Source organism: Rattus norvegicus, chromosome 10 (assembly GCF_036323735.1).
Source record: "Rattus norvegicus strain BN/NHsdMcwi chromosome 10, GRCr8, whole genome shotgun sequence".
Lineage (NCBI taxonomy): Eukaryota > Metazoa > Chordata > Mammalia > Rodentia > Muridae > Rattus > Rattus norvegicus.
Window position 1 is genome coordinate 20,068,543 of NC_086028.1, and position 24,439 is coordinate 20,092,981.

Below are 24,439 nucleotides of genomic sequence, written 5' to 3' on the forward strand. Positions count from 1 at the left end.
TGGTGCTTCTGCTTGTTATTGGGTAAACAAGCCCAAAGGCAGTTGTGTTTAGCAGAAAAGTGAATCTCCTAAGGGGGATTCTTCTTCCCCAGGGGCCATGCTTAATCCTCCAGGAATCTTCCTTAACCTTTTTCCAAAGGTCAGTCTCTGGCAAGGACCCTGGGACAGCCTATGTCAGCTCAGATACCCACCCGGATGACTGTCATAGAAAACCCGCTAGTTTTTCCGCCATGTTTTGCCCCGCCCCACCTCCAGGGGATGGCCCCCGCAGTTTGATCTTTTACCCAGGGAGTGGTGAGGTGTGATGGTTTCTCAGCATCTTTCCTTATGGCGATGAGGTTTCTCCTAAGAGGAACAAACACACAGAGAGTTTAAAATGACGTTTACTTCATTTTGCCTGGCCCGCTCAGTAAATTATGATCCTATTGAGCACACACTAGGAACTTGTACAGTATACCTTACAGACATGTGTGTGCCTTCAATGAGGCCATATCTCCAAGGGTTAAGTTAGAGCTTTTTTTTTTTTTTAAATCACCAATCCTGGCCATTTTCACCAATTATGCTCCATATTCTCAATCACAAAACCACAAAAACAAATCAAAAACTTGTAAAAGCGGGGCTGGGGAGATGGTTCAGCAGTTAAGTGTCCTTGCTGCTCTTTCAGAGGACCTGAGTTCAGTTCCCACCACCCTCACTGGGCAGCTCAGGATCACCTACGACTCTAGCTCCAGGGGGTTGGCCTCTGAGGCATACATTCACACAAAGCTACACATCTTAAAAAACTGTGTAGCCTATAGAAAATACGATGCTGCCCCTCCTGGACGGTTTCTAGAAGAAAGTAAACCTCAGAACTTTCTAGCCAGCCCCAGTGAAATGTTTTCCTTAGTAAGAGTTGCTTTGGTCATGGTGTCTCTTCACAACAATGGAAACCCTGAGACAATGGCCCAGCCTAAAACTTCCTATTGGGCCCCATCTCTTAATACCCTTCCCTGGATTCTTTCTCTATATCTAGCCAACAGGTGAGGGCCAAAGCTTGGATTTTTACATATGAGTCTTCAAAGACAAGTTGTAAGCGGTAGATGTATCATATTTCATTGGTCAGAATGAGGCATGTACCCTCAATCTAACTTCAGAGGAGGTTGGGAAATGTAGTTTTCCTTTGTGCCTGGAAGACAAAATTAGGTCTGTGAGTGTCAAGGGAGCCTCGGTCACACAGAGGGTTTTATTTGGCTGTTGTGAGGACTACTCAGTGAATGTATGCAAAATACCCAGAGCCGTGCATGGCACACTCAATGACGTCCATGTTTCCAATCAAGTTACAGGAGGAGATGCTTGGAGCTAATTGCCGCTGGCTGAACTGGGTGCTGTCCCGATGCTTTGCCAAGCCAAACGACTGGCTGGAGATGCAGCGAGGCCCCCACTGTCCAAGAAAGACAGCAAAGAATGCAGACATGACCTCCAATATGTGTGACACTTCCTCTGCTCTGTTTAATTTGGTTCCCGGGGGGGGGGGATGCGTTTTATGCACAGGTGTTTTGGTTAATTAGGTGATTAATACTCTTCGATTTGGAGCCCCATTTCCCCAGTGATAGACCTTACTTTGTTTTGATTTGAGATAAATCATCACACGTTTTTTTTTGAGAGGCTTATGATGGCCATTAACTGTCTGCACACATCTCAGATGTACACCGCAGCTTTAAGGACCGAGGGTCTGGCCCTATCCTTGACTGGGTTGCCTTTTGGTGCCCAACTTTATGGAAATAGGATCAGTCGGAGGAAAAGTCACATTAAGGGACACATGTCTGGTTCCTTCTGGGGATTTCAGTCTATATGACCTTGTAAGTTCAGGGCCATTGTCTTTGCAGAGAGCCTCCCTTCACTAAAGTGAGGTGGCCAGGTTACAGTCACTGACTAACCAATCAGATAAAGTACTTTTACCCGCACATTGACTTTTAAGCCAATAGAAAAAGATCCTGAAGTATCTTATTTCCCATCTTATTCCCCAAATCCTTTCTGGTGCCCATCCCCATCATGGCCTTACCTTTGCTTCCCCCTCAGCATAGGACCCTTCTCTACACATCCTACCAAGCTACACTGTATCTCCTTAGTCCTTTCCTTCCAGCCTGAGGTGATTTCCTCTCAGAGTTTGCATATTACTTACTTACCGACCTGACCTACACCAGCTGGCAATTATTATATTCCACGTTTTTGGATTTTTGTGTATCTTTCTTTTTCCTTCTCACCTGGAGTTTGGACAGCGGTGTCTGTCCGGGTGAGAAGAAAATATGAGTTCTCAGTAAAAACTTGCTTCATTGGTAAACTAAGAGGACTGCTACTCAGACAGGGCCAATGGACAAATTCATTTCTTTTTTGCTTGTTACACTGCCTTAGACTCTGTAGAAAACATGGCCACAGGCTGTTGCTTCTCACACGGCCGGGCTCTATAACCACAGATGACTGGATTGCTCTCTCCAGCTCTAGTTGGGAAAGTCCTGCACAAGGGTTATGGTTAGATCCTGTCAGTTCCCAAGACTATGGAGGTGAGATCGTGTGAGAAGCAGAAAAATTTCAAATCACAGTCACACTATTGAGTGGAAAGCTGTCCGATGCTTCTCTGTGGAGGGTGAGCCTGGGGTCTTAAAACGCTTCAGTCAGTTCTCTTTCTATTTTTCTAGGTACTTTATTTTAAAATCACATAACTATTCATATATTTGTCTAGTCAGCATAGACACTGTCTTTGGATTGATTCAGTAGATTAAGTATAAACTTTTAGATAATAATAATAATAATAATAATAATAATAATAATAATAATATCCTTCCTAGTTCAACTGATGGAACCTTTCTCTCAATTCTGATCTCTAGAAATGACCTAAAATCTACATACATGACTTATTCTCTCCTCTAGTAAGATTTAACGTGGACTAGTGTCACAATGAGAGGTGGGGGCTTCCTCTTCTCCCTGAGTCCTCAGTCCCTGATTCCCTAGAGACCTGTCGGTGGCTCAGTGAGGGACTGTCAGTTTAGGGTCCCTCCTGGTAAAAGGATATCCCAGCACGAAGGAGCAGCGGGAGAAAGCCAGCCAGTGGAGACACCCGTTAGGGAAAGAGAAGGCCAGATTCAGGAATCAGCCACAGATGGGAAACTTCCAAGGATTAGTAATGATAGAAAGCCACTTCTAACGCCTACCTCCTATAGGCGATAGACGATGAGAGTGGTTACCAAGGAGACAGATAGACGAAGGAGAGGGATGCTGGACACGAACTTCCCCTATCAAAAGGAGAAAGCAGTCAAGGCCAGACTCTGGCTCTTGTGGAAGAAGGCCTAAACTCTTAGCAAGCTCTGCATGTGGTCAGACCTGAGGAAGTGCAGGTGATAGGGTCTGCTTGCTTGTGTAACTACGTCTGACAGAGGGCAGAGGATGGGTCTGGGGAACCCATCAGACCATCACAAGTGATTAGTCTCAGCGAAGAGAAGTAAATACAGCAGAATAAAAGGCAAGGGGGGTGTGGACAGGCAAGAAAGAATGGAGCCTCCCTCCCCCTCCCCTGAAGACTGAGTAATGTTGGGTTCCAGTAAGTAAACCTGGATGCCAAATACACTAGCTAATTGGGAGACTGTTGGCACAACCCCTCAGTCAGCAGCCATCGAAGGGTTCCTTACACCTGTAGGCACCGAGAATTTGCAAGTCGATTCAGCGTTTCTCTTTGTATGCTTGGCAATTTAGAAAAACATGTTGGGAGGGATGGATCAGGCAGGGTCACTGTCCCCACGAATCTAACAGTGTGGACCATCAAGGATTCCTGGAGGAACTGAGAGACAAGTCGGATCTGGGCCAGAGGGAGAAGGCAGAAGAGCAGAGAAAGATGTTCTTGGGGAGGAACTGAGTGGGCCTGAGAGGAGAGAGAGAGAGAGAGACAGAGAGGGAGAGAGGGATGGAGGGAGGAACAGAGACAGATGAAGAGAGCGGGAAGCAAGAAGGAGCTGGCAGATAAACTGGGAGGGCCAATCCCATTTCAGAACTGCATCTTAGAAAGATTCTCGGACCTTCAGGATGAAAGATGGCTAGGCCAAAGCAATTAAACAATGAAGTAAAACAATAAAGTAATATACATGGTAGCCAAAGAGAGCGGCAGTTACAGCAGAACCTAGGGTCCAAATTCCTTGCAGGAAGACCACAGACTAGGCAGGGCCAGCTGCAGGAAGACCAGACAGGAGTGGGATCGGAGTAGTCTGTCCGGAGGAGACGCTTCTAGGCTACGGCCTACTCACATCCTTTACATCTTTCAGGTAACAATCTCACTGTGTCGCCTTTGACAAAAGAGCGCCTTCCTCCCTGCCAACCAACTGGAGTTTATACAGAAATGGTATCTATAACTTCTTGCCTTTTCTGGCGAGAAGAATGATTACATAACCTGTCCAAACCAGTCCACAAATTGGATCCTTACTGGGAATTTGGAAATCTTATGTCATTTTACCTTGGAGCTAGTCCTTGAAATCCTTTTCTGTTCTCTCCTCAAAAAAAATTTTTGTGCTACCCCAGGCTTTATTCAAGCATAATGTTTCCGAGATCCTCACAAGCTACCGTTACTGTGTATTGCTTGCAACCAGAAAGACCTCATCTGACCATGGTGGCCTGGTAGAGAGACAGAACAGGTGAAGGAGAGACCTGAAGTGGGTTTTCTTTGGGGGATGGGTGGGTGGTTTGCTTTAAAGACTGGAAAAAAGGGGGGTGGGTGTTAAAAAGTTGGCTAAAACGGCTTTTGTAGAACACTGAAAATCATTCCACAGAGTGAAAAGTTATCTTTGGCATATGGGCATAGAGAATTCTACCCAACTGCCTGACCTCCTAATGATTTACCCAGACTTTAACAGTGGCGCTGGCAAATTCTTCCGTGAGGAGATTGACACACTATGAAGATGCCTCATGGTTAGGCAGAAGTGGGAACAGAACCGTGGGTCCTGCTCCACAACCTTTCAATAATTAGCTGGGTAGCTTTGCACAGAAGCCTACCTCTCTGATTCTCTTTCCTCCTTAGGAAAAGAGAAGGGGTGCATTATGTTTGAGACTCTGTGCTCACACTCCAAGGGAGTTTTATGTGAACGCCAGAAGAGGTTAACTGGAAAACCAGAGCCAGCAAACCTGCAGCGAATCTCCAAGAGGGGTAGAGTAAGGAACACCTTAATCTTTACTGGGGAAACCCTTTGCCCTAAGAAGACACATGTGGACCCAGGCATATCCAGAAGACAGTAGATTAGGTCATTTCTAAGGGTGTCTTTGCCCAAGTAATCCAGGTCTCTGTGCACCCTGCTCTTCTGCATATGCGTGTCTGTTTCACTTGAAGATGACTGATTCTGAAGAGCTCCCATAACCTGTAGTCTGTGTAAGGGGCCTTCTCCCAGGGAATAGCAAATTTGAATGCCTATGAGTCATTTAAAGAGCTAGTAGGCTCCCAACGGGCCCCCAACAGCTTAAATAGAAACACAGGGGCTAACCACTGTGCTCAGAGAACCCACCCAGGTCCAGGCTGCAGGGCTGCAGAACATGCTTTACTAGCATGCATGCATCTCAGCAGACAAAGACAACCCTACCCTTTGCTGCTCCAGACAGTCTGGGATGCTTTTGTGCTCTTGGGACCCTGCCTGGTCCTCTCTCATCTGCCTCTGTCCTGGTACTAAATTGGTTCAAGGTTTGTAGGAAAGCTTCAGAGGACTGAGGGAAAGGCATGTTTGGAGTTCTTAAATGCTGAAGTCACCACGGGAAGAAGAGCCTAGCTCTTTTCTGGCCACCAGAGGGCGATGGCGGCGGCAGCTGGGCAGAAAACAGTTCCCAAGAATAACAGCAGAAAACTGAATCTCACGTGTTTTTGAATGATGCTGGGGTTGGGGGTATGAGTGTGTGTGTGTGTGTGTGTGTGTGTGTGTGTGTGTGTGTGTGTGTGTGTAGGGGGCGTGGCCATTGAGTCCTTGGAGCTAGGTCTCTGAAAATCTGCTGGCATAATAAAATAAAATTTGCACCTCTGCTATATATTTACAGTATTTAGTCAAGTAGCTAAAAGTTTCCTTTAAGGAAAGTGAAGGAATCAGAGTAGCATTCATATAAGAGAAAAGAACGTTCGCAGGCGCAATTGTTAGTGGTATGGGAACATACAGGTTATTGTGTGTGTGAAAGTGCATATGATTTATAGTTAAGAGTATAGGGGTGTGTGTGTGTGTGTGTGTGTGTGTGTGTGTGTGTGTGTGTGTGTGTAAGACACTTTCAGACTTTTCCAGTACAAGAGGATCTCAAGGAAGTCTGGGCAATACTTCTTCCAGTTCCTGCCCCTTCCCTTCAAACAAACAAACAAAATCATTCCTACAAGTATTTATGGAGCCTCTAACATGGCCCTTCCCCACCGGCATCTGGAAAAGCTCAGACCAGCCAATTTAGAGCAGGCACTGGCAGAATGAAGGCAAGGCTGGGGAGGAGGGGGTGGGGAATGGGTCCCTTGCAGGCTACAACACTATTTTATAAAATCACGTTCTTTTCTTTGATGTGTCAAGGAAGTCGGACAGAACTCTGGCACCTTGATTTGAGGAAATAAAGGCTCACAGGTGACAAGATTGCCCTGAAGTCCCTTGACAGGAAGCAGATGGAGTGATGGTGTCAACATCGGGGTCCAAGTTCTTACATTCACTACATAGAGACAAAAACAGAGAGACAGAGACAGATAGACTGACTGACTGACTGTAACTGTGTGACTGTGGAGTTTTCTCTAATCCGTAAGTCCCCTAGGAAATAATTGTTGGCCTTGCTGTGAATACTAAATGGGGTAGGGACAACGTTACGACGGAGCATGCTTAGCACCTCAGTGATCTCGGATAAGCAGTTCACTTAGCCCAGCTTTGGCTTTTTTACCTAAAACATGAAGCCCAGTTTCTGATGCGCCCATGTCGGTATTCTGTATCCAGCTCGGTGACTGAATTAAAAACAAAAACAAAAACCAATGAAGCCACAAGGTTTATCAATCCTTGGTTCCCAAGAATAAATGGATTTCCATGTTTCTTTCCTGGCGGCCCGGCTGGTCAAGTCCCTTTCCTTCCCAGTTGGGTCTCTCTAGCTCCCCTGCCGCCTCCTCCCTCCAGGCTCTTGGTTGCTCCAGCAAAGTTCCCAACTTAGTCGACGTGACGCTCAGCGCAGCCAATGGGAGGCGGAGCTGGTGTTTTGGGAGGGGGGCGGGAGGGGCTGGGCCCCGCGTCTCCGGTGTCTGCCCTGCTCAGTGAATGGAGAGAGCGAGCGCCGGCTAGCTCTCCCGGCCACTCCGTGCCCCAGCCGCCTCCGTGCTCCGCAGCCCAGCCCTGAGCCGGACTTCCCAGGGCACTGTGCTCCTCGGCGCTCAGCCCAGGACCCAGACCGAATCCTCACCTCTGCCGGCCACCCACAGGGACCCGAGAGCGCTCCGTACCTGGGCACCGTGAGTGATGCGCAGCGGGGCAGCGCCAGCCCCACGGATGGAGCTGCTGCCGCCGCCGCCCGGCGCGCCCCGCTCCGCCCGCGCCCCGTGCGCCTGAGCGCCGCGCCCGCCCCTCCTCCGCGCCAACTCCGCCGCCCGCCCCCCAGGCCGCCCGCGCGCCTCCTCGGGCTCCTCGTGTCCCGCCGCGCCAAGCAGCCTCCTCTGGGTGCTGGCGCCTGTACACCATGGCCCCCGGGCGGACCGGGGCCGGCGCCGCTGTGCGCGCCCGCCTGGCACTGGCCTTGGCGCTGGCGAGCATCCTGAGCGGACCCCCCGCTGCTGCCTGCCCCACCAAGTGTACCTGCTCCGCCGCTAGCGTGGACTGCCACGGGCTGGGCCTGCGCGCCGTTCCCCGGGGCATCCCCCGCAACGCTGAGCGCCTGTGAGTACCCACCCCGCCCGCCCGCTCAGGCCACCCACCCCGCTCCTACAGGGCGCAGGTCCTTCTTTGCTCTCCCGTGTATGAGGGACGACCTCTGTCTTCCCTCCCCGGCTAACAGACACCCTCAATAAGTTGGGGGTGGCATGGCTTTGGGCAGGTGTGGAGAGAAGTGTCCGAGTTCCCCCCGCGATGGGACCGGGTAGTGCCTCTCTGGTTGAGGGCTCAGGGAAAGAGCTCAACCTCTGACAGCTCCGCAGAAGAAAGCTGACAGAAGGCAAGCAGAGAGTCAGGGAGCGTGGTAGTCTCAAGGTTTGGGATTGGGTAGGGAGGGGTCCATTACTTCTTGCTTTTTGTAAAGGGGGAGGTGAGGGAGCAAGCTGGACAGAGATGGGGAGTCTCGATCGCAGCCTCGAGACAGTATCGGCCCCCACCCCCAAAAAACGGCAACCCGCTTGGAGGTCAGAATGGGCCAGCTGCTGTGTGGCTGTCCTTGCAAGGAAAGTTGTGTGTGTACGTGAAGGTCTTAACTTCTGAAGAACCGGACGAATTCTGAGTGGGTGCTTTCAACACCCTCCCTGCCTGGAGCGCAGTTGGGGATGCCAAGTTGCAGCCCGGGTGAATTTTTTATGGCTGGGTTATAAATGCCTCCCCAAACGGGCCGGAGAATGGAAATGCTGACAGCCCTTTAAATGAGACCTAGCGCTATAATCTTACAAACCGCACTCAGCCTCGGATCCTGGGGTTGGCAGCTAGCGGAGAGGCTCTTGGAGAGTGGGGTGGATTGACCCTCGTTTTAACCCCAATTGTGCAACCAAATATTTACTTTTCTTATGTCAGCGTTTTGGAAAGATTTATCATTTTGATCCTCACGATCAAATTCAAAGTTTGGCCTGGGGGTGGGGTGGGCTCCTTTTAGTCCACAGTTGGGGGCAGGGTGAGGAAGTGTGGAGCCATGGTGGAGGGAGCTGGAGCCTCAGAGTGGGTGAGGGTTTGCCCTAGTCAGAATTCCAGCCATTGCTCTGCCCAGATGCTCTCTGTCCAGCCCGTTAGGGGTTAGCACACGGGTCTTCTTCAGTCCTGCCTAGTTCAGGTCAGGTGAGATTAGGAAAGAACCAAATTGTCCTAGGTGCCCACCCCTGTTATCACCCCACTGCCTCCCTCCCACCCCCTCTTCCTCTTCTCGGCTGTCTAAGCAGAGACTTCCTAGAAATGCCTTCTTTATTCCGGGTGTTTTCTTTTGTTTGTTGTTTTCAAAGTGCAATGATTGTTCTGTCGTTTAGACTGTAGAAATCCTGTTGGGCTGGCCCTGAATCTTCATTAACACCAGGAAATTAGGATCAGAAATGCAAACTGACCTGCCCAAGAAAACAGGGCAAATATGTGACAAGAAAAGGGCTGGAATCCAGGCGTCCAACCTCTTCATTCAGGTTTTGTATTAGATCCTATTTGTGAACATCTCGTTTAAATGTTATTTTTAGGTGTGTATAAACTAAGTTCCCCTCCTTCTCACATGAATGCAGCAGATGAGTTAGTGAGATGCTAAATGTTTAGTGGGTGCCTCCCTGAGACATTTTGCGTATACCTTCTCCTTTCCTGAACCTCCCACGGGCCTATTTCTTACATAGCCAATAGTCATTACTCTGCCTCATTCCATCTGTCCTTGTATCCATAGTCATGTAGCTGGTTAGCCAAGCGGTTGAAGCCTGCCAGGCCTCTAAGCCCAGGTCTCCCCACAGTATGTAGGCTCCTTGGAACCAGAGTCACTTTGGGCCGAGATTTCTATAAACAGACTGTCATGAGAGGGCCTGGCTGGCCTTGGGTCTTCGGTAGGACCTGGTTGCCTCTGCTGTTGGAATATACCGCCATCAATCATTTTGCTTTAACACCAGCTGGTTTTTCCTTGGGGGTCATTATTTTCCGTAGTCAGAATCACAGTGTCACTTGGGGAAGATCAGGACAGCAGGCCCCTCTCTTCTGACTAGTCAGAAGTTTTCAACACCTGTAGCCAGGGTGCCATCAGCCACTTCCCCCGAGACCCTGGGGGACTTAGTTTGCTCTGCAGGTGGGGACAGTGGATAAAGACCTGAATCCAGGTGTTTCCAGGGGTCCCTCTTGCTACAGCACAGTGGGTGCTGCTCTGGTGTGTCTGTGCTTACCTGGTGCGGTATCGGTCACTGCCTTAAGTGCATGGATAAGACAGAGTTGCCAAGGCAGAGCTCTTAACTCCTCTCTGAGACTGGAGCTAGCCTTTTAAGGACAGGCAGGGTCAGGGCCTCCTCAGGATTAAGGGCAGCTCACCACTGGCCCTCAGGGACGAGTTGGAGAACTGTTCTTTGACACCATGTTAAGGATTTCAGATTTGTCATCCCCTCCATTCCATTCAGTAAACAATGCTTGAAGCTTCTGTAGCATTCCTGTCCCTTGTCCATAAAATCATTGCATACACAAAGGAAAACCAGCACTTCAGCCTAAAGGATGTGGGCAAAGGTCGGAAGCGGGAACCTTTTTTGATGAACCCTTTAAATTCTCTGGGGGTCCTTTAGTCACGGGACACTGATTTTTATCAGCGGAGCCATTAGGAGCTCATGACCTTCCAACAGTCTGGCTTCTGATCCAATTGGTGAAACTGTGTTTTAAACCAAAGAAGTGGTGCTTTTCCCAATCCTCCATCTGTTACTGTCTTCCAGAAAGTACTCCTGTGAAGGAGTGTGTGTGTGTGTGCATGCGTGCGTGCATGCGTGTGTGTGTGTGTGTGTGTGTATACACTTGTGTGTGTGTGTGTGTTTCCCCTAGTCACATGACATTAAGGTCCGCCTGAGTGGAAGGGGTGTAGTTCCCATTTGGACTTGGCTTCAGGCTAGCAGTGGGGTCTGAATTGTTAGTCATTAAGTCACTTATCAGAGTTGGGGGATTGTCCGTGTTCCAAGTTCTTCCCCATAATGTCAGCACATCACACAAAGAAGGAAAGCCTCTGTCTTTTATAAACTACTGACAATTTTTCCCCTCCTAGAGGAGGAGGTGACACCCACAAGTAAGCTAAATAAACGGAGGGAAGAATTCGGTGTCATTTATTATCCGAGCAGCAAAGACAGAGGCCCAGGGAGGAGAGGAAGTGAACGGAGGTCCTTGAGACAAAACATTTACCAGGGAGTGCAGGGTAAACAGATGTTGCGTTTGCCCTTCTGAGTACAAAAAGAACCCACAGATGTAATTCTTCTTCAACCACAGCCTCAGCTTGGATAAGAATGAACCCTCATGTGGGGCCCCTTCTCCCAGCTTTGCCCCGAGGCAGTCAGAGGCCCAGCTCTCACCCACAGCTAGGTGGTGGCCTCTGGGGGCCAGAGTGGACATCGTTGCTTTTTCCACTTGGTTCCAGAACATGCTGGAAACTGCTGTATTTAAATAAACATTTCCTGTTTGCTAAGGAGAGCGGGCGAGAGTCTGAAACGTGAGAATGTGGTAACTTAATTTTCTCCATCACTCCAGATGACAGCAAGCTTTGCCGGTGGTTGGGTCCAATAAAAACCGACACCGTGTCATAGGCCTTCCCTCACTTGACCACAGAGGTCCAGAGGTCAAGTGGGAGACTTTCCAAGATGTTCAACAGCCAAACCTAGGGTTTTTGGTACTCCCAGCCCTCGGGGCCAGCTCAGGGGACCAGAGACTATCTAGCAAGTTATGGAGGCCTCTCTGGACCAACCGTGGTGACGGGGTCTTTCGGAGAAGCACAGGGCTCTCCTGAGTCACCTGCTGAACCAAGAGGATGCTGTCCTCCAGCATATTGTGCAACTTTGAACAGATTGCTGTACCTCTGGGCTTCTTTTCCTTAAAAGTAGTAGTGTGGGCTTTGTGATTTTTCCTTATGTGGTCTGCAGTCCACAGGTGATAAGCTGTCACGATACCCTTCTTCTGTGCCTAGGCCAGTGCCCTGCACTTGTGAAGTATTCGGCAAATATACGTTAAACAAAAGGCTAATGAATCTCAAAGACACAGGGCAAGATGAGCTATTACAGGTTCGCATTTTGATGGGTGGCTAAGGGCTATCTCCTAGTAGCCTGTTACATGAGATACTGTTATCTAAAATTTGAATTTCATGAACTAGAGTTACTACCTTGGTAAGAGTTCCTCCTAGACTCTTACTGCGTGATCCACTCTGAAATCTTGTTGCCAGGCGTTGCTTAGCAACATGGCAACACTCCTACTGTGCACATGCCAATGGAAAGAGCCAGCGATCCTGACTACTTCTGCCACAGGACTTTTCTAATCAGGAACTCATCAGTGGCATCCTGAGCTCTCTGTGGTTTTTGATTGCCACTCTTCTGGCATTAATTGATGTGTATTTGTAAGGTCATTACTAAGTTTTGTTTCTGCTGGTCCGCTGTGTTTTCTATTCCGCCCCAGCTTCGCATTGTTACTTTGTTTCTCTGTGGCTCTATTGTCCGAATTCACCCCCCATCCCACCCCCTAGCACATGGGGGAAAGTGAAAATAAAGGGCCTGATGAGGATGAGCTTTAAGAAGCCATCAGAACCCACCATGCTATTTTGAGCGTGGGCTTATAGCAGCTTTGGACCAGAAGCTTGGGTTTGGAGGCCTGTTCTGTGGCATGGGCGCTTGCTGCTGCACCTCTGCTGATGCTGTCCCTCTCTGGACTGCAGTGTGTTTAATCCTTGTGGACCTCACCTCCACACCTGTAACACAGGGACAAGAGTCACACGGGGGCTGTTGTGAACGCAGCCCGAAGCAGTCTACGTAGCGTGCTCTACACGGTGCCGGCCATATTATCCATTGATTTTCATGGCCGGGATTGTTTACCCAACTGCGATGTATCCAGCTGTAAAGTAGGGATAATACTCTGTTCCCTTTTGGAAGGATTAAAGTGATCTTGTCTAGGAAGTGCTTAACAGTACCCAGCACATAGGAGCCCTCCACAAACTTGTAATGCTGTGGTGGTGTTTCCATTCGCTCATTTCTGTCTCTGTCCAGCTGGATGGCTTAGGATCTTCACTCTCAATTCTGTTCCAACACAAAGCCCCGTGGAGGGAGGCTCATCACCGCCTGCACATGGGCTGCGGGCTGTGCCCAGTACATTCATGCTTGGTCTCTTTCTCTTTGGGTCTGTCTCTCCATCCTGCCCTGGCAGCTGAGCCCAGGTCGGCCTCTGTTCCACGCAGAAGGGATTATGGTTGGAGTGACTTCTGTCTTTTTATCGCCATACTGCCTTTGCATGCTATCTAAATAAAGAACGCATTTTACTCCTTTATTTAGAGGAGGGGTAGATTGGAGCTTTGTGGGGAATTCTTGGTCCCGACTTTCCGGGGTCAGTGTCCTTCCACGTTTCTCTAAACGGCCCCTCTTTCTGATTCCCACTGTCTGCCTCCCGTACCGCGTTTACTTGAAACAGCTGTATTTCCTAGCGCATGTCACACTCACGGTGGAAGATGGTTTGAACCTTTTTTATTTTATTTTTTTAAGAAATGCTGAGGGGGGGGACAGAAAATCCAAGTAGGGAGGGACCTCACAGAGACCACACTGGTTCTGGAAGGGATGGGTGTGGAGCTGCTCTGTGGGAGCACTGGGGTAGTTTCTAAGGCTCTCCCTCATTCATTCCTTGCTCAGGGAGAGGCTCATGGTGGGCATCTTCAGCTCTGCGTCCTGCAGAGCAGGACCCGCTTTCGTAACTGCTGCGGCTGGCTGCCAGACTGCCAGGCAGCTACACCTCCCCCATCCTTTGGTCTTCATGGTTTTACTGGCATTTACCATGTTTGATATATTGGTTCCCCAGGGAAGAATTGGCCTAGGGGTGTGATTGAAAATCGTCAACCCTGGGCAGATTGGAGGTGGGGAGGCTTATGGGTGAAGATGTGAACTTCTGAACCAGGCAAAGCTCCTGGCTCTGTCAGTGACAAGCTAGATGACACCAGTTTTCTGGGTTGGAAAATGGAATTATTAGTTTTTAATGATTTGTTTCGGTTTCTTTCGGCCTATGTTTGTTTTGTTTGCTTTTTGAGATAGGGTCTCACTCTGTAGCCTTGGCTGTCCTAGAACTCCCTATGTAGACCAGACTGGCCTCTAAGTCACAGAGATTCTCCCACCACTGCCTCCCTAGTGCTGGGATTAAACACGTGCACCACCAAGCTCCACTTTAGTGTCCCTTTCTTTATTAGGCACTGGGAGTATTAGATAAACTCACAAACACTTCCGGAAGATGGCACACCCATCCTAACATGTCCTGTGGTTATCATGTGTGTGATTCTTACAGACTACCCTCCTTCTTGCATGTGCTCACTGGAAGCCTGCATAGGTAATGATTGGCAGGGTTGCAAGAGGTCCCCTGTCCAAGTTCCTACCATGTAGCACAGGTAAAACAACCCATTTCCCTGAATCATGTTATCTCATGATGAGGAACTCCAGTCTCCCTAAACTAGGCCTGGAGAGACCTTTTTCTTTACATGGGGTTGAGCTTAGCTCCCGCAGACTGTTGTTACAGAGTGGGGGGGGGTCATCCTTTGACCGAATGACATGTTTTTGTACCATGAATTGCTGTGTTTCTCACCGTCTATCTGGGCGTCTATTCCTTTCCATAATCCTTTGTGATTACACCAAGGGTTTTTGTATGTGTTTCGGCTTTGGCAAAGGCCCCACACCGGTCCCGGGCTCTCTGGGGTGTTTTCTTTGACTGTAAGTTTGTATCCCTCATTCAAAATGCTTGGGAATCAGAAGTGGTTCCCATTTTCGAAAATTTTCAGGTTTTGAGATATTTGCAATATATCTAGAAAGGAAAGAGGGGGAGAGGAAGATGATAGATAGGTAGATAGATAGACAAGTGGATAGATAGATGAATAATACATAGATGACAGATGGATAGATAGGAAGGTTGATGGATGGATGAATAGATAGATTGATAGGAAGGTAGGGAGATAGATGGATTGACAACAGACAGACAGACAGACAGATAATTTTAGAGATGGGACCCAGATATAACCACCGAGTACATTTGTCTTATATCCTAATTGTACCTGATAGGTTTGCTCATAAAGTAAAGTCTGTGGTTGGAATTTTTCCTTATGAGATTGGATCACGTCTGTGCTTAGAAAGTTTTGAGTTTTAAAGTGGTCTGGATTTCAGATTTTAAGATTAAGGAGACTTTCAGCGCCCTAATTATTATCACATTAGCACTGATTTTTGTTTGCTTGTTGACCACATCCCATGCAGTCCAGCTGCCCTTGAACTCATGATCCTTCTGCCTCTGTTGTTAGAATTACAGAATTCCATGGATGGGCCAACATGCCCAGCCCTGTCAATACATTGGTGTTTGCCTGAGCATGTGTGGAATGTCATGTCTGGGTACAAGTGGGGGTGAGGACCTACGGGTGTGTATGCATGTGGAGGCCAGAGGTTGATATCAGTTTTCTCCAGACTCTGCTTTTGATGGTGCAGGGTCTTTCACTGAGTCTGGAGCTCACGTATGAGCTAGACTAGCCAGCCAGCAAGCTCCATGGTTTCTCTTGTCTCCTTTGTCCCAAGCTGGGATCATGGGCACACATTGGATGTTTATGTGTGCACCAGAGATCTGAATTCAGATCCTCATATGTACATCTTTCTAGATCTTTGGTGCATTTTTTGGCCCTGGGTGGCTTATTTTGGTCAGGTTTGTGTGCTGCTCCCCCTACATTTCCCCAGCCTGATTTTTTTTAATTACCTATCCAGATTTGAGCAGTTGACCCATGGCCCTTGCTTTTAAGAGATGGGGTTTCTCCATGTAGCTCAAAGTGGACTCAAACTCAAAATCCTCCTGCCTCAGCTTCCAGAGCACCGGGTCATAGGCAGGCATTTTCATGTCCTGCTTGTGTAAGTGTAAGGTTGCACAGTATCCTGACTGAAGTTTTGCAAATGATCTCATCTCATTAGGTTCTTCAGGAACACTTTCTGTTTCGGTTACTCTTAAAAACCAACCCCTTGGTTTAACTCCCCCCCCCCATTCTTTATAACTCTGAAGCTTACTTGTCTGTGTAGTTAGTGGCAGCATTATCTGCTGTTTGAAAGTCTTTTTAACAGATTTATTATCTGTGTATGTAAACATAGGTGCTCTTGGAGTCCAGAATTGGAAGTCTGAAGCCAGCCTCAGATGCAAGTTCAAAGCCAGCGTGGGCTTCACAAGACCCTGTCTCAAAAGACGCACCCAGTCCCCCATCGAAGTTGAGGTTTCAGTTCCCTAAAATAGTTTCCAACTATTGTTTCATAACGTTTGCTGAATTTCCTGTCACTTCCTGAGTTAGTTAATGTGCCGTGATCGAGGACTTAGGAAAATTATCTTTAGGACTTAAGATTAACTTGGCTCATGATTTCAGACGGGTCAGTATATCATGGAGGGAAAGTCACAGCGCAGCCTCTCACATCATGGTGGACAGGAAGACTTAAGAGAGGCAGTAGAGGAAGGAGCCAGAGCAAGGCATAGACAGCCTCAGTGACCTACTTCCTGCAGCTGGACCCCACCCATTGAAGTGTTTGGAGCCTCTCAGTACAGTGAGTGCCACTGTTGGGAACCAGCTTCTTAGCACATACACCTTTTAGGAGAGCACTCACAGGGGAGCACTCACGGAGGAGCCCTCACAGAAGAGCCATAGTGCTCCTGGTTTCTCAAGGAGCCTTCTGCCATGATTTTAGCTCTATCTTCTTATTAAACGGGTATCCTAGAACCTCCATAGTGTATGGGATGTGAGAGGTGTGTGTGTGTCTGCCTGTCTGTCTTTGTGTGTCTGTCTGTCTCTGTGTATGTCTCTGTCTGTCTCCGTGTGTCTGTCTGTCTGTCTCTGTGTGTGTTTCTATCTGTTTGTCTGTGTGTGTCTATGTCTGCTTGTCTGTCTGTCTCTGTGTGTCTGTCTGTCAGTCTCTGTATGTTTCTGTGTATGTCTGTCTGTATCTGTGTGTGCGTCTGTCTCTATGTGTGTGTTTGTGTGTGTGTGAGTGTGTCTGTGTCTGTCTGTTTGTCTCTGTGTCTGTCTATGTCTGTCTCTCTCTCTTTCTGTGTGTGTGTGTGTGTGTGTGTGTGTGTGTGTGTGTGTGTGTGTGTTTTGCTTGCTCCTATGTTAACCTCTCCTGTTAAATATTTTGGCCTGAGAAATCAGTACCTTTTATTAAGAGCAAAGCTCAGGTTGCTTCAGTCTTTTTCACTTTACATCCTGCCCTAGCCTTTGATGGAGGCACATTCACCTGTGTCCTTCTTGGGATCATTATTAAGGAGGAGAGATCAAGGAGGACTGTGGCCTCTAGGCTGCTCTCCAACCTCTGTAACTCCTCTGTAACAACATCTGCTCTCCTGAGAACAAGGGCTCCTCCCATTGGGCCCTGGCCTCACACTTTACTTGTATGAACTAACTTACGGTTCTAACAATTATCCCTGCTATGTAGTAAGGCTGCCCCCACTCCACAGAGGAGGAAACCATATTTGGGAGTAAAATCCCCAGTTAGGAGCAAGAGAGACAGTGTGATCGGACCTGCAGGGCAACCAACGGCCATGCCATTACTTCCCAAATCCTGAAAGCTTTCTGTATTTCTTCGCTCAATTTGGAAAACATTGACCAGGAGGAAGATGATGAGAAGGAAGAGGAAGATGAAGAGGACGAGGTGGGAGGTGGCAGCAACAGCATCAAACTTGAGTCACACTTTGGTGCATGACATGATCTGGATGTCTGGGGGGAGAGAGCTATTGTGTCCAGTTTGGAGAAGAATTCGACATTTGAGTCACAGCCTAAAAGATAAAAATAAAGATGAAGTTAACTCCCTTGGGTTGAATGGGGAGTGGTACCGAGTCGCTGAAGTTCATAGTTAGATGGGCATGAGCCCACTGAGAGTGAGCGAAGATCTTCCTCAGGAGTTTTTAATCTGTTGGGAATCTTAGCCCAGAAGCTATCAATCAGATCTCAGGAAGAGCAACCATATAGTATTTGTCAACACAACTATAAAATTCCCAAAGAGTGAGGAAGACAGTTTCTAAGTTAAAAAAAAAAGAGTTTGGATTCCGTTTTTCCATTGCTGTAGCGCACGCATGAGGCTGGTGATGTATAAAGAAAAGACGTGAATTGAGCTCACAGCTTTGGAAGCTCAAAGCCAAAACAGCACATCTCTGTCTGTGCTGAGAGCCCAGTAGGCTGAGAGTCACATCGTGGTGAGTGTCCTCATGACTGGGGACATGTGTAAGGGCGAGTGATCACATGAAGCAGGAAGCCAGAGCACAGAGAGGTCAAGCACAGAGAGGTCATGATGGCTTTTTTATAATGCTTCATTTTCATGGGAACTAACTAGGTCCCATGAGATCTACATTAATCTCATCCGTGGACAGGACCATGGGACCTAACTGACATGTACTGTGGTCCACCACCTTAAAGCCTTATCCTGTCTTATCCCAGCATTGGTGTACTCTGAAAGGAGCCTCTAGCCCACAAACCCATGGAGAATGTACTCATGTATGCACGTGAGGAGGTGGGGCATAAGATTCCAAGAGCCTGAGGAACTTTGTTGACTAGTATTTTTGTGCTCTGTTACTTATTTGGATTTTAGTAGAGTTCATATTCCTCCCTAGTTACATGTGCCACTTTCTTTTTTTAAATGCATTTATGTATTTGTGTGTGTATGTATGTATGCATGCATGCATGCATGTATACATGTATGTATTTGTGTGTATGTATGTATGCATGCATACATGTATGTATTTGTGTGTATATATGTATATATGCATGTATACATGTATGTATTTGTGTGTATGTATGTATGCATGTATACATGTATGTATTTGTGTGTGTATGTATGCATGCATACATGTATGTATTTGTGTGTATATATGTAGGTATGCATGTATACATGTATGTATTTGTGTGTATGTATGTATGCATGTATACATGTATGTATTTGTGTGTGTATGTATGTATGCATGCATACATGTATGTATTTGTGTGTATATATGTAGGTATGCATGTATACATGTATGTATTTGTGTGTATGTATGTATGCATGTATACATGTATGTATTTGTGTGTGTATGTATGTATGTATGTATGTGTGCATGCATACATGTATGTATTTGGGGTGTGTGTCAGAAGACAACCTAGAGAGTTGGTTCTCTCCTTCCACCGTGTGGATTCCGGGTATTGAACTTGGGTTCTTAGGTTGGGGAGCAGGGACCTTTTCTTTACTCACTGGTGTGGCCCTGCTGGCCTGCAACTTCCTTTCTTCTAGCTGTGCTCCCGGGGCAGCGCCTGGTGACATCAGGTCAAGTCAGAACATCACGTGCATGAGGTCCGTCCTGGCTGGAGTAGAGAGCGACTTGGTTTGTTTAAGCCTCATTCCTGCTTCATGTGAGCTCACGCTCCTCTTGGCTCACCTGACACGTCGGCCTGGGTTGCTGACTCTTGGTTTATCCTGCACTTTGGCAGCAGCCTGTCTTAGGGTTCCCAAAAGTCTGCCCACACGTTTAGCCACCCACTGTGTCTCCCATTAAAGTTCTTCAGCCGATGAGCTCCTGTCTGCTACCAGATGAACCCACCCGTGCTCCCCTGACCTCCAGAATGAGTTTGTGCCCTCACTCAGGTACATAGAGAATGGATTCGGTGCCAGATCTGCTGTCCTAGGACTTCACCATGGAATCTCATTCCACAAGCCTGACCTGGTCCCGGTCCCGCCTTAACCTTTCCAGCTTGGCTTCCTGCCCTAGACTGCCCCTCCGCATAGCTCCCTGTGTGTGGCAGCTTGGGACTGCTGCTGTAGGCAATCCAGGTCCTCAGGTCAGGTTTCAGGAAGGCCTTTGTGTGTTATCCCTTCCCTGGAGACTGAAGGTTTGTCATGAACTGGAGGCTCTCTTCTGGAAAGAACCTCAGACTCCATCTTCATGGCCTCTGAAGGCCTTGATCATACCCACAACCGTGTGCAGGGTGCTGCAGAGATCCTAAATGATGAATTATTAGGGTATTTTCCTGGGGCCCCTTCGCCCTAAACAGAATGGAGCAGAATAATCTGTCATTGAGAATCATGACAATGACGGTTCCAGGGGAGAGCTGTCCTTGGAAATATCTTGGAGAATGCCTGGACTATGTAATATCACATGATTTTTTTTTTTTTTTTTTGCTTCTCTTCCGTCCAACTCTGCAATATGGGTGGAAACCATTCCACATAAAGGGGTTTTCCTAAGTGATGCCAATGAGAAGCTGACAGGGGATATAGTGTTGATGCAACTCCAAGAAACAGAAAGATCTAGATTGGATCTTCGATTGCTCCAGTTCCTACCTGCAGATACACTTCTTGAATCCCCATCACCTCAGCCGGAGGAATGGTAGGGAGGACACTTACCTAGTGGGGCCGACACTGGGTTATACGAGTCCACATTGCTGCAAACGTCTCTTCCATTCAGTCCTATGTGGGTCTGTTCATTCGTCCACATGAGATCTATTTTGGGAGAATGGTCCAAGTTACCTTATGCATTTTGGTACCCTCCATGGTATCTATTTTGAACCAGTGCATCCTGTATCTCAACCTTCCTAAAACCGCAGCACCTTTTTAATACAGCTCCTCATGTTGTGGTGAGCCCTCAGCCATACAATTATTTCTGTTGCTACATAACTGTAGTTTCTCTGTGGCTATGAATTGTAATGTAAATGTGTTTTCCAGTGCAACCCCTGTGAATGGGCCTTTCGCCCACTCCCAAAGGGGGTGCAACCCATTGCTGCCTATGGAATGTGATGGGGTCCACGTTAGAGTCTTCGCTCAATAGGAAACTCAGAGAGCTTAAAAGCTTGACCTTGGGGTTACCGGTGTCTTCCAGCTCAACTTCAGATCCCTTTTCGCTTTCACCAAAGACTTTTTACATTTTGTTTGCTTTTACGAATGCACATAGTCTCCCATTGCAGCAGCTCACCTGAATGAGTGTGGAGAACTTTGAGCCTGGATCGGTGGTACCTAAGTGGCAGTGTTCGGGATGATAGGATGGGACACGGGCTCGTTCTTTGTCACCAGGTACCTGACTGTGGTTCACTGTTTCAGAGGCTTCACTTTATCCTGCTGTTTCTGGGCCGGTGTTGAGGAAAACCAGCATGGTGGCAAGAGCGCATCAGGGAGGAGTCTGTTCATCTGATGGTGAGCAGGGAGAGAGGAAGGTACCGGGGATAAAATGCCCTGTGAGGAATGGACCTTAGTGAGTACTTTGTCCAGCTGAAACTCACCTCCTAAAGTTTCCAGAACCTATCAGAATAGCACCACCAGCTGAAGCCAAGACCACGACCCCTGAGCCTTTAGCGGGATACTTCATATTGAACTCTATGATGTATGTAGAGGGCAAAGCATTTGAGGGATCATTTATACAGTTGCTACCAAAACATGTGAGGTAACTGGACCATTCTCCCAGGACACTTCAGCATCATATGAAACTGGGTCTAAACCAAGGCAACGGTTCCATGTTAGGTCGAGCGGACGGACTTCTGGGATGGGCGAGATGCCGGAGAAATGAAAGATATTTCACTAAGTCTTCAGGAATTACCCCACTCATCTCTGTTAGTGTGTATGAAATGTATGAAGAAAACAGCACATTATAAAAAAACATAGTACATGTGTCATTTTATAAGGGTTATGGGAAAAATATTAATCTAAGGACAACCCTACCTGATAAAGTATTAAAGACTGTCTCTGCAGCTCGCTGGCGAACAGCACGGGTTCTGCATTTTATTAGCACTGACTGCATAGAACGCTGACCTTATTTGAGAGGCATTTTCATAAACACTGACACACAGTACAGTTCCCATTTGAGGCCGTGAGCAGATACAACCCCTCCCCCACACCCCTGCTGGAACTTAACCCCTGGACAGTTTCCCAGAGGTGATAGTATTTTTTTCCCATGAGGTTTCCCTGAACAATGGGCGCTTTTCCCAGGGAAAGTTGAGAGAGTGGGCTTTGGACCGGCATGGGTTCTTAGGGTTGGTTAAGAGCTAGATTGGCCGTAGGCAAGCCAGGGCTGAGGAAGACAAGAGCTGAAGACCTGTGTGTAGACACAAGAGTATCTTTCTGGAGTCTTTACTTGTGCACCTGGCTTGCGTCAGAGGGAGGTTCTCTGGAGTGCCTACAAGTTCTTTTACGATGAAAGAGTGTGGCCGGGTGTGAATGCATAAGCCTCTCTCTTGTCTCAGCACTCAGGAGGCCGGGGCAGGGGGTTCTTGAGATCCACGCTAGTCTAGACCCCACAGTGAGACCCTGTCTCACAATAACCAAATAAATAGCATTGTTTTTCTAAAATACGGATTGGATGACCAGTGGTTTGCAATAATTATGGGCAGCATGTCCACGCCATTTTCTTTTGCTTGAAGTTGGTGCTTTCTTTCCCATATTATACTGGCTTACAAGCTCTGAATTTCCAATGGAATACTGGGCTTTCTTCCTCTCCTACTCCATTCCTTTCCCTATGGGGAGATTTTTCAAGCTTTGGGGCATCTTAGGAACATCTGGTCTACCGCCTCCCTACCAAACTCAACCCACCTTGACGGATACATGTCTTAGAGAGGTAAGAGAAGGATATCAGGGCTAGTCCTGGATTCTGCCAACCCAAGACATTTCCCTGTCTCTGTATGAGTGTTTGGGTTTTAGACAAGATCACTCAGAACCCACAAAAAGACCTAGTGCAGTCTGGGAAGCTGAGGGAGACAGTAGAAGAAGCCAGTCTATTTCAGAAAAAATAAGGACTGGTCCAGAATGAAAGGGAAAACCCCCGTGGAAACATGGCCTCGCTGTACAATATGACTGTCAGCATCAAAGCCCTGGCTGGCTCAAGGTCTAGAAGAGGAAGACCTTAGATGAGGAAAGAGTGAAGGGAAAGCACAGTAGGAATAAGGCCCAGACAGGAATACAAAATGGGTAGGGGAGTTGCTCCATGGAAGTGCTTTCTAATTCTTGACCCCCAGTGAGGCAAGCTCAACTCATTATTTCTACCACAAGAAGGTAACCAGTCTGCTCTGGCTTGGTTGAGGCATGTGTTTGATTCTTTTCTGAAAACCTCACCAAGCTTCTCTCTGCTCTGTGCCCTGCTGGTATATTCTAGGAATGCCACAAAGATCTAAGCCTCTTCGGGGCTCTTCCCCAATTGGAACTGAACGCTGATTGGAGTCATATGTAGACAGGAAGCCCTCTTTGTGTCTGTAAAACAAGAAACATCTTCCAAGAAGACCGCACTATGGTTTTCTTTGTGTGTTGCTAAAGAACCAGGAGGTTGCTTTGCAAAACAACCTTTCACAAGCCGAGCAGGGCTGATTGCTCCTCCTGCCCTATGCGGCTGTGTGGAATTGTGTGGTGGGGAAAGAGAGATCTGCACAACCTTTAGCAACGGCAGAAACCGTGTAGAAAGAATGCTTGCCTGGGAATTTGGAGACCTAGCCATGCCTCTGACACGCTGTGTGACCCTGGACGAGTCACTTCACCTCTCTGGGCCTCAGTTTCCTCTTCTTCAAAAGGGATCGGGGAGGAAGACTGGATGAACTCCAAAGATTCTTCCAGCCCTGTGCATCCTTGCTTCTGAGGGCTGGGAGCTGGGATTTAGGTCTGAGCCAATATCCAGTGGACTCTTGGGACTTTCTAGAGGCAAGAGAGAGGCCAGGACAGCTGCTTTGGGAAGTGGCTGGTCCTTGATTAAGGCTCAAATAATTAGCTCAGCTTCACAGTAAGCCTTCGGAAATTAAGAAAGAAAAAAGATGTTTAGCTTCAAAAATAGCACTTGATGTTGCTTCAAACTGATTGGCTAGGGGTTTTGTAGGTTTTTATACACAGAGATCATTTTCCCTCCTTTGTGACATAGCAATTCCATGCGCTGATGCTGGAGTTAGCGTGACCCTCATCCGAATGCTCTCACTGGCTAAGCGTCCTTGAGCATGCTCTTTACCAGTGACCCGCTCGCTCCACTGTGCTGTTAGAAGGCCAATGAGGTGGCCCATGTCCAGCTTAGAGAACAGGTCTGGTCTTAAACAGCCATTTAAGAAACTGAGTACATGAATAATAACCATTTTATAGTGCTCTGTGAGCCTCAGTAGGGATGGCTGGTCTGTGGTCTGCACATCCAGCATGAGCCTCTGGAAAGGCCAAGGAAAGCTTAGAAAGTGGTGCTTAGTTCCCCCGAAATCCCGGTGTCCTCATCTCTATAGGAGCAAGAAGAGTAGAATGGGGCCAGCCACTGAAAACTCATGTCCCCATTTCGGGATGACGGAAGCTGGACTCAACTCCAGCTAATGATCAAAGTGGCTTGAACTCCCACACAACACGATGGCTTAAGAACAGGTTCACTTCCTGCCTGGTGGCTTGGGGATCCGGACAAGGGAAATGCAGCAACTCAGTAGCTGGACACTTGACTGGGACCTGTAAGCACATCACACCAGAGTCAGGCATTCACCACCCCTAGAGTTCAGGGATTATTGTTCCGGACACAGGAAGTAGTCTAGACTCAAGGGCAAGGCCTTCGCTTCAAGGAAGAGATCTCTTTATAGCGTCTATGTTTAAGAACCTCTCCGGCCATATATTAATAATCATTACTGGTACTGCTTGTTC

The 24,439-nt window shown here is 47.8% G+C and overlaps 1 protein-coding gene across 1 annotated transcript in view; it reads left to right on the forward strand.

Annotated features, from left to right (window-relative positions):
• The first annotated feature begins 7,386 nt into the window (after positions 1-7,386).
• Positions 7,387-24,439, forward strand: part of Slit3 (slit guidance ligand 3) — a 584,776-nt gene continuing 567,723 nt past the window's right edge. Inside the window, 1 exon segment of the mRNA NM_031321.1 lies at positions 7,387-7,874. Within this exon segment, the coding sequence (NP_112611.1) occupies positions 7,678-7,874 (197 nt within the window). The 5' untranslated portion in view covers positions 7,387-7,677.